This window comes from Patella vulgata, chromosome 6 (genome assembly GCF_932274485.2).
Source record: "Patella vulgata chromosome 6, xgPatVulg1.2, whole genome shotgun sequence".
Taxonomy (NCBI): Eukaryota; Metazoa; Mollusca; class Gastropoda; family Patellidae; genus Patella; species Patella vulgata.
The window spans coordinates 5,321,642-5,331,004 of NC_065884.2; the positions used below are offsets into that span (position 1 = coordinate 5,321,642).

The 9,363-nt window shown below is 35.5% G+C and overlaps 1 protein-coding gene across 2 annotated transcripts; it reads left to right on the top strand.

Moving 5' to 3' along the window:
- Nucleotides 1-84: 84 nt before the first annotated feature.
- On the top strand, nucleotides 85-8,697 carry LOC126823643 (density-regulated protein homolog). 2 transcript variants are annotated; one of them, XM_050552600.2, is made up of 7 exons: nucleotides 85-174; nucleotides 2,075-2,195; nucleotides 2,953-2,972; nucleotides 5,402-5,486; nucleotides 6,034-6,204; nucleotides 6,895-7,034; nucleotides 8,635-8,697. In XM_050552600.2, exons 2-7 carry the CDS (start codon nucleotides 2,105-2,107, stop codon nucleotides 8,674-8,676), a joined length of 549 nt encoding a protein of 182 aa, XP_050408557.1. In that variant the 5' UTR covers nucleotides 85-174; nucleotides 2,075-2,104; the 3' UTR covers nucleotides 8,677-8,697. The 2 variants fall into 2 exon arrangements, with proteins under 2 accessions (XP_050408557.1, XP_050408559.1); XM_050552602.2 differs by lacking the exon at nucleotides 85-174 and adding an exon at nucleotides 205-322.
- The last annotated feature ends 666 nt before the right edge of the window (nucleotides 8,698-9,363 follow it).

The window sequence follows — 9,363 nt, forward strand, 5'->3', positions numbered from 1 at the left end:
ATCCTTGTCTGGTTTGATCGCGATGATTTCGAGCGAGAAAACGTGATGGAAAAAACTGTACTCTGAACAGGTAAAGGGAGGCAAATCCATTTAACGTTACAAAATGGAGTTATGTCCCCTAGACCATAGCTGTGAAATTAAGCTGGCATTTTAACTTCCGGCAAGCAAAGCCATGTGAGTGAAAATAAATAAACTGTTCTTTTCTATTGTTGGTACTAATCACCTAGTTGCCTAGCCCGCATGTAGTACATTGGTACAATGTAGCAAGCACACTTCAAGTTCTTTTCAGTAAAATTTGTCAGACATTGTCAGTATTTAAAGGGTGAGATGGGAGAGTGAAGTTTTGCTAAACCGAAAGTAGAGAAGTCTTAGCCCTTCCTACTCCGAGTTACCAGACTGAACGTTGCTTTATGAGATTTATCATGATAGTTGATACGGTCAACGTCTAGATAACTATGTTTGCCCTTTATTTTAATCTCTCAATCTTATGGCCATTCTTATGAACAACAATTAATTTAGATCGCATGAACTATGAAAGTTATCGACATTGTAACCAATCATTGTTGTTGTCATTATGTCAATGATGTTACTTATTGTTAACTTTTACTGGTAGTTTTGGGCGATTACCAAATTGGACTGATACTGATATTCCTATTAGACGTTAAATTAGAGGTTCAGTTTTCATTGTATTGTAGTTTGATAGGGATTAAAAATTCCTTAAATTAACGATCAGCGCATGGCCTTAACTTAAAGGAGGCAAGTCATCCACAGTCTTAGACTTAGACATTGCATATAGAGGACTTATTGGTCATTTGAAATTAACATCTTTAAAATTGGCACACAAATCGCATGCCAGAATGCTTTCGAGCACCATTTGTAATGAAATGACTCAATGAACGAGACTAAACATATCCCACAAGAGTAGGCCTATACTAGTACTACCGGTTTACTTATTACTTACATTATTATATGTGTTGCGACTTATTTTTATATGTGTCCATTTCTAGGTGTCAAAGAATAAAGATTTAGCTCCTTTAAGCTGTACTTAAAGGGTGTAATGCTCTATTCCTTGCGCGAGCTGTATCATAAAGTCTGTCATTGAGTCGACTGGCGTGGTTTCGAATCCCCGGTTGTACGTGACAAGGAGTAGGGTCGTCTGTCCAACCTCGTGGGTTTTCTCCAGGTCCTCCGGTTTCCTCCCACTGCTAAAGACCCCTACGCGCAGGCGAATTATTGAAATAAAATTAAACCATATGTTAGTCCCGAAATTACCTAGTTTGTGTCGAGTGGACGTTAAACCCCATTTCTCTCTCCCTCTCTATTCCTTGATTTGAAACTGGAAAATAGATGAAAATACGATCTAATTTAGCACATTTAGGTTAATGTAATATGAAGGTTTATAAAAGTGATTGATATTAAATATGAGGTGAAATACATGAACAGACCAAATTGAACGGCAGTTGTTTATACCTGCTTAGTCTATTCTACACATATTTTTATTTTGTCGTTTTTGAATTAGACATTACTAATTCTTTCAGCATTGGCTTGTAGGATATGTCCATGTCTGTAGCACTACCCTGCTACACATTTTTAGTTTTGGTCTGATTGTCTATGTTTTGACTCTGGTGTGGATCCTGTTTTAACACGCTCTATTCAAGACCTTCACTTGGAATTCACGTTATGTGTTTTCTCATTGCTACCTCAAATCAGATACACAAGCCTACACATATTAGGAACAACAATATTCTAAGCGTCTGATATTCTAAGCTTAATGTTGCTTTATATACCCCCCCCTTCCACTCCTTCCTGATTTCAGCTATTAATTAGGTGATCGGTCATTGACACCCAATTATGTGATTAGTCTCATCATTGACACCTAATTATGACAAGAATTAATATGGTCATTGGCTGGTAAATTTCCATCACAATAACATTTTAAAACATAAACAGATGATTTTAATATTTTATTATGACAAATACATATTTGTTCATATGATGCTGTTGTACAGACCACTGTTTATAAGATAGGGCCCAGGAAGATGTTATGTTGTAGATATTTACCATCTATTTATAGACCACCATTTTATAAGATACGGTATTAAAGATGATGGCGGCAGCAGAAGAAAAGGGATTTTTACAATATACGGGACCAAGGGATGATATTACATATCCTGTACAGGTTGTTTATTGTGGAGGTAAGTTTATAAATACAAGAGGAAAGTTAATGTCTAGTCCCTCGGATGGGACATCGAACTGAGGCCATGTGATAAATTGGTAGTTTAGCATATACCAGATGATCCCTTGGCAGTTTTAATTACAAGAAGAGACCCTAAAATCTCATCCCGAGCCATATCTTAGTCCCATAATAACGAAAGTATCATATAACCCCATTCCTTGCGGACCATGGTGATTCAATGAGTAGGATGTTTGCTCGCTAACTTTGAGGTCCTGTGCTTTGATCCATGCGTTGGCTGAGAAAGTTCATTTTCTGGCGTGGTTCCTCCTGTCAGTGGTGCAGGATGAAGGTCTTGCAAGGGACATCATATAGTCATTCGGATGAGATGAAAAGACGAGGTCCCGTGCAAAATTAGCATACACATAAAAGATCCCTTCACAGTTGGAATTCGATATAAGAGTTGAACATAGAATGGTCGTCCTGCAAAATTTCCCTCATAGCACACTGTGTATGACGTATATGCGCGTCTTCATTAGCCAAGTCGGAGCAAAACAGAAGGATGCTAAACTCCATTTCATTTCTTTCCATTCCTTGCCTGAATGTTGATCGACCAAGTGTTAATTCTGACATTGATCAAAAGCCTTTTCATTCCTTGCCTGAATTTTGACGACCAAGTATTAATTTTGATGATAATTCAACGCCATTCCATTCCTTTGCTTGAATGTTAGTTAATCAATTATAAAATGATCATTATTTTTTTTTGTTATTTTTTTCAGAATGTACGATGCCAATAGAGGTGAGGAATAAATTTTAATTTTTATTAACCTACATGATTGTACATTGTTGTCAACCCAGTCATTCGGTCCATCCACATGTTCTTGTGCTCGTTCCACAGTGTTAAGTTCTTAAGCAATTTTCATAAAATTTTCAAGGAAAAGTTTGTATTGTGGTAAAGATGACTTAAATCGATTCTGACTATTTTCTCAAAAGTAGCCTAGTTCTAGAGTTATTGCATCTTTATTTACCGGTCCATCAACTTAAAATTATATGAACACTATAAAAAAACTGACAACTAAGCTGCTGGTTGGACCGACAAACTATGTTCTATTTTATAACTAGTAAATAGGTCATTTCATGGTTGCTGAATATTTAGTTTCTCCTGGTCCTATGTTCACAAAGCATTCACAGACTGAAGTTAAGAATTTACTCAACTTTCAATCACTGTTTATGAGAAATATCTTTGATCCAGAAACACAAAACTTTGCACATAGTTTCTGATTGATGTATTTAATACATTAAAACAACAAAAGGTAATTTGGAGTAAATTCTGAACTTAAGTTTGAGAATGCTTTGTGAATTCGGGGTCTTGTTTAGGGGGTGGTGGTTTATGTTGATAGCTGAGTGGTGTAGATCATCATAAGGTCTATCATCTTGTAGGTTTTTTTGTTTTTCTCTCCCTCATAAAGATACCTCTGTGCTAGTTAAATAATTGATAATAGCTTACTACATGTTAGTCACAAAATGACACAATTTGTGTTGGTTTGACCTTAAACAAATGAAATTAAAAATAAAGTTTAAAGATACATTATGGGAGATTTTTATAAGGAGTTAGCCATTCTTGCTATAACAGTTCAAAAATAGATGATGAAAAAAGAATATATAGAAAATTTCAGTCAAATTACTTTATTCTGAACATAGTTATCACCAGTGTCATTTTTGACTAGAAATGGGATTGAATTCCATCTTCACCGATTCTTAGTATGGCCGATCGTGTGATCGACAGGTGTTAACTCCACCTACATAATCTCTGCTGTCTTTTGTCTGCTGTCATCATATTCGAATTTGTGTTTTACCTTTTTGGATTTTTATAACAATTGGACAAAATGAGTGAGAGGGTAAATTTTCATTCTTACTTGTATTTTGGACATGCATTAAATCAATTGAATATAGGACATAATATTATAATACAATTATGATAAATCTATAGGTATACACCAGTGGCCATTGGGGAAATAAAAATATTTTTATTGATATTATTAAGACAGAAGACCTGTCCGTCTGTATTAGTCATCACACGGTCTCCAGGAATTGTATAATTGGTCATTATCTGTGTTTAGTTTATTGCACTTTAAATAGTTTAGATGTCATTTGTCAAGGCATCACTCAACGGCGGCATCGCTTCGTACACTCTATCATTTAGCCTCGAATGAGTATGACGTCAATGTAACGGTTAATCTCCGCTCACGACGCCATTTAAAATTAAATCAGTCAACGAAATCCCGTTTAAATCCAAGCTGAATCCAAGCCATCCGTGGGTCTACAGAGTTGATTTTGTGCTTGTTGTGTAAATAAAGATCTAATTTATAATTTCTAGGACATCTGAAGCCTAAATAAAGACTTGCAATAATCAGATTTAGCTCTTGCATAATGTATGTTTAATGTCCTACTGTTCTGACACGACTGGACTGGACTAAAGAAGACGGGCAAATGCTATAATTTGCTATGAGGGAAATTTTGTCTGGACAGCAGGACTACGGCCTACTCTTATATTAATTTTCAAGGGTTCTTTTACGTGCACGCCAGTGTGTAAACAGGATCACAGTACTTCATCATATCTGAACAACTATATGTTGCCTCTTGCCAGGCCCCCCGTCCTGCATCACTGACAAAACACAAAGTCTATCTATAAATAACTTAGAATTCTTATAGATTCCTGTTCTTATTGTAGTTTCACGTCCTAAATTGTAGATAGATTCATATACTGTAATTATTTCTGTATTTCTCGCCAGTATTGTGAATATTATCCTAAATATTTCTGTAGGGTATGGCTGAAAAACAATCTGATTAAAACATAGATCCTATGTCTTTACTACACTAGGATCTGGAAGAGTTGTTATATTTCCGGCGTTTTGGATGAAGTGAGGGATTGGCCAATGAAACGGTCTGTTACGGTGACTTTTTGGCGTGCCATGCACGGAATTGTCGGTAAACCACTAGAAACGTCAACGTTGATTGATCAAATGTCTGACGTCAAAAAGTCGCTTGTATGCCCCCTGACGCAACCTCCGAGTACAACCTGTCAGATCTTCATGTAGTGTAGCCCATCGAAAGTATTAAAAAAATGAAACAAAATATATATCTGTAATTTAATAAGATTGACTGAAAAACTATCAAAATACAGGTTATAAAAGCTATATTCTAATTATGTGTATTTTTCTCCTCCAGTATTGTGAATATTATCCTAATTATGAGAAATGTAAGGAATGGTTGGAAAGAAATCTCCCAAATGAATTTGAAAAATTAACTGCAGGTAAGAAAATTTATTGTTGAAAGATTGGATTAGAGATTTACACATGATTAAAACATTAATTATTTTGAACAGATAGTTATTCTAGAACTCATTTTAACCCTGTGAATGAAATACAAGACCAGATCAATGATTTATTGTAAAAAATAAACTACGGATTTAATAGTGTTTCTAAACTACAGAATTGTTATAAGAGTTTAGCTGTAAATGGCTCCCTAATCAAGGGTGTTAAGTTTTAATTACATTTGATTGTTATTTTTGTTGCATATTCTGTACATATTTATCTACTTTTCACATATCTGTATCATTTACTTGATAAAGACCAGGCTATCCTTCTCGAAACGTCGTGTGGTATTAAACTCAGTAATTGTGTATCTATAAAATTGTACCTTGTGTTAATATGTTCATATTCCCGAACTATTGAATTATCATCAGATTCCTGAACTATGGAATTTATGACTGTTTATAATTTACAATCTGCCCTATCGTGTTTGTTTTCCAAATTGTCCGAGGAACCATCTTGAATAATTGTGATATATTTGTATTTAAGGAGAGGCTGAAGGTAAAGATGACAGTGATGATAAAAAGAAACGACAGACACGGGGTGGAAAGGGCATGTTAAAAGCCAAGAAAAAAGCTGAACCCAAGGGGATTAAAATGTGGACACAATCACGGGGAAAAAAGAAAAAAATCACAACATTAGTTGGTTTAGCTGATTACGGTGGGTTTAATTAATAATTTATAAAAGACCTGATGCCACTTCCCCTCACACTCTCCAGAACACTTGATACCAATTCCCCATTACATTTCTATAACCCCTGATACCCCCCTTAAATTATAAAAGACCTGATACCACCATTCGGCAATGGAGGAATTCGTCATACACCCGAGGTAAGATGTAGGATACTGGAGTCTGCCGAGGTTTGCCGAATGCTGATACCACTTCCCAATTAAATTTCCAGACCACCTGATACCCTCCCGCCCACCCAGTTCAATTTCTGGAAGACCTGATCATCCCCATTTAATTATCAAGAACACCCAATACCATATTAGGCCTGGAATTAACTAGTGTTTGTTGAGTGGACATCAATAAAAACCCATCAGTTTTTTTGCTTTCTTTTTTGATTGTAATAAAAAAACATACAAGAAATGTCTGTAACACCTTTCATTCATTAAAATGTAACAGGCACACCTTTGGCAAATTATGTCTAATAAGCAGTCCATATTATGTACTGAATAATTACTATTTTTATGTTCCAGGAGCCATACTGGCTCAGTCAGTAAGGTGCTGGCTCTCTATCTGAGAGGTCTCAGGTTTTCTAGCATCTAGTCTAGTTGTAATTTGAAATAAGAGTAGTCAATTTTGCTGCTGTCTGGGATAACCCCTTTTTATTTCATATTAATGTTTCAGATATTGATTTAAAAGTAGCTAGTAAATTTTTTGCCAACAAGTTTTCATGTGGTGCTTCTGCCAATGATATTGGTGAAATCGTCATCCAGGGAGATGTTAAAGATGATCTATTTGATATTTTACCAGAAAAATGGCCACAGGTTTGTACAATACACAATTTTTTATCATAAGGCCAAAATAAACAAGCGGTTGCCATGCAAGATATGCCCACATTTTGCAAGAGATGTTCAGAGAAGAAGCTAAAAAAAAATAACAATTTTTTGTACCATACAATCAGGGGCCATAATCAATGGAGTTACAGTTCAATATGCGCAAATATTGTAAGGAACCAAGATCCTTGGGATATAAACATACATTTTAAGTTTAATCAAAATCGGATGAAAATGTGGGCGTATAAAAAATATTTGTGATTGCCGCTATTTTATGGAACCAACCCTACATTTTTTTCTCATTTCCCTGGCCCTAGCACTCAGGCTTGCCGTGGTTTTTTGTGGACAATTTCCAATATTTATATTCCGGTATTATTGTCAAGAATCTTACTTAGTAATTAAGCTAGAAATGCTAGTAAATAGATAATGAAAACCCCATGAAACAAATAAAAAGATTGACTTACCAAGCAACCCTATTTTGGTATTTATATTTTGTTTCTTGGCCTAACCATGATTTGTTGTTGATTCTGAGGGAGTTGGATTAATTGCCCCTTACTATTAGGTGGTTGTTGAAATAATTCTTCTTGTTTTTATTATTTTGTTTCGGGGGGGGCTGCTTGGTGAATGCGTGCGCGTTGCACCATAAGGTCTGTCATTAAGTCATGTGGCTGGGTTTCAATTCCCCGGTTGTACGTGACAAGGAGTAGTGTTGACTGCCCAACCTCATTTGTTTTCTCTGGTTTCCTCCAAACTGCTAAAGACACCTACATGCAAGCTAATTAATGAAATAAAATTGAACCATGTTAGTCTCGAAATAACTAGTTTGTGTCGAGTCATCCTCGGTATCCCCAATGGTTTCATTCCATTCTACTCCACAAACCCCTGGGTTAATCTATGGGGGAGATATATTTTCAAATTATCCACCCTTGATGATTGTGCTATTTTTATCAACCAATCCCATACATCGTTAATTGCAAAGGAAGTTGGCAAAGGAGTTAGCCTAAATGAGAGAAGTCCAAATTATTCTACTTGCATATTTAATAACAACATATTATATTATGTGTCCATATGATATCGTAGACAAGTTATCGTGAATCAAATTGCCAAGTATAAGTTCAATAATAATAAACATAACAGAATGAAACATTTCAGACAAAGAACGAATATTAATAACAACAAAAGTCAAACATATAGATGTTAAACATATTTGAAATCAGCGAAACATACTACAGATTTTGATAATACAATTAAATATAAATAAATTATAAATATATACATTATTTACATAAATCATTCAGTAAATGGACATGAATATGGTTATCTACCCTTATAAAATCGAAGGTGAAACAACTGTTTGTAAACTGGTCTTTGATTGGTTCGTAGACCTTATCTACAAACACTCAAGGCCAGGGCAGACAATTTGAAATCAGGGAATCCCTTACCCAGGGTACAGTAGAGTAGAACAGAATGGGAACACTGGAGATACCGAGGATGGTGTCAAGTGGACATTAAATCCCATCTTTCTTTCTCTCACTATTTTATTTTATCACCATTATTGTTTTATGACAACTATTTTGTTTTATTATTTCAGATTGATGAAGAATGCATTGATGATTTAGGAGAAAAGAAATAAAATATTTAATTTATTTAACTTGTGTAAATATTCAAATTTATCTCAAATATCTTACTGTACGTGTTTGTTTACTTTTACTGGAAAAAACCCACTGCTATAGGACTGGTAAAACAAGACTTTATACAGGATCAGTGCCGGGTTTATATCAAGAGAGGCCCTAGGCTATTCCCCTTATGACCCCCCTCCCCCTCCCGACTCGAGGAAGATGAAAGTGGGTTTTCAACAACCGTGTACAGCCGAGGATAATGACTAAAGTTTTAAGACTTGTTTATAAGACAGGCTTATGACAGAGTAAAAAATATTATACACTTGAGGCCCTCATAGCACACTCCATGGCGATTGGCCATTTCCATTTTCCCAGTCGGTGCAGGAAAGTAGGACGTTAAACCCTATTTCATTTCATTTCTTGATCATTTTGTTGAAGTGCAAACATAAAAATTATTGCATTGAAATCTGCGTCAATCTACAAATTTGGCCGACTACAAGTAAGATATGATTTTCAAAAAAATAATTACGGTGTAATTCAAATAAAATGGTCGGTAAAAACGGTTTAACATGTCTATTTGATGCAGTTCAGAAGTCTTTGGATGGGAAGGGGGGTGGGGATCTGTGAGGGTGGAATCCTGAGAAAACCCCTGTGGTTCGGTACAGGCAGGCAATCTAAAGTGGACCAAAGTGTACTTAGGC

What these genes read in the sequence shown, in the direction of transcription:
- LOC126823643 (XM_050552600.2), top strand. Translation starts at nt 2,105, where the DNA reads ATGATGGCGGCAGCAGAAGAAAAGGGATTTTTACAATATACGGGACCA. An exon ending in ATTTGAAAAATTAACTGCAG is followed by an intron (nt 5,487 to 6,033) that starts GTAAGAAAATTT and finishes TTTGTATTTAAG; the next exon opens with GAGAGGCTGAAGGTAAAGAT. An exon ending in AGTTGGTTTAGCTGATTACG is followed by an intron (nt 6,205 to 6,894) that starts GTGGGTTTAATT and finishes TTAATGTTTCAG; the next exon opens with ATATTGATTTAAAAGTAGCT.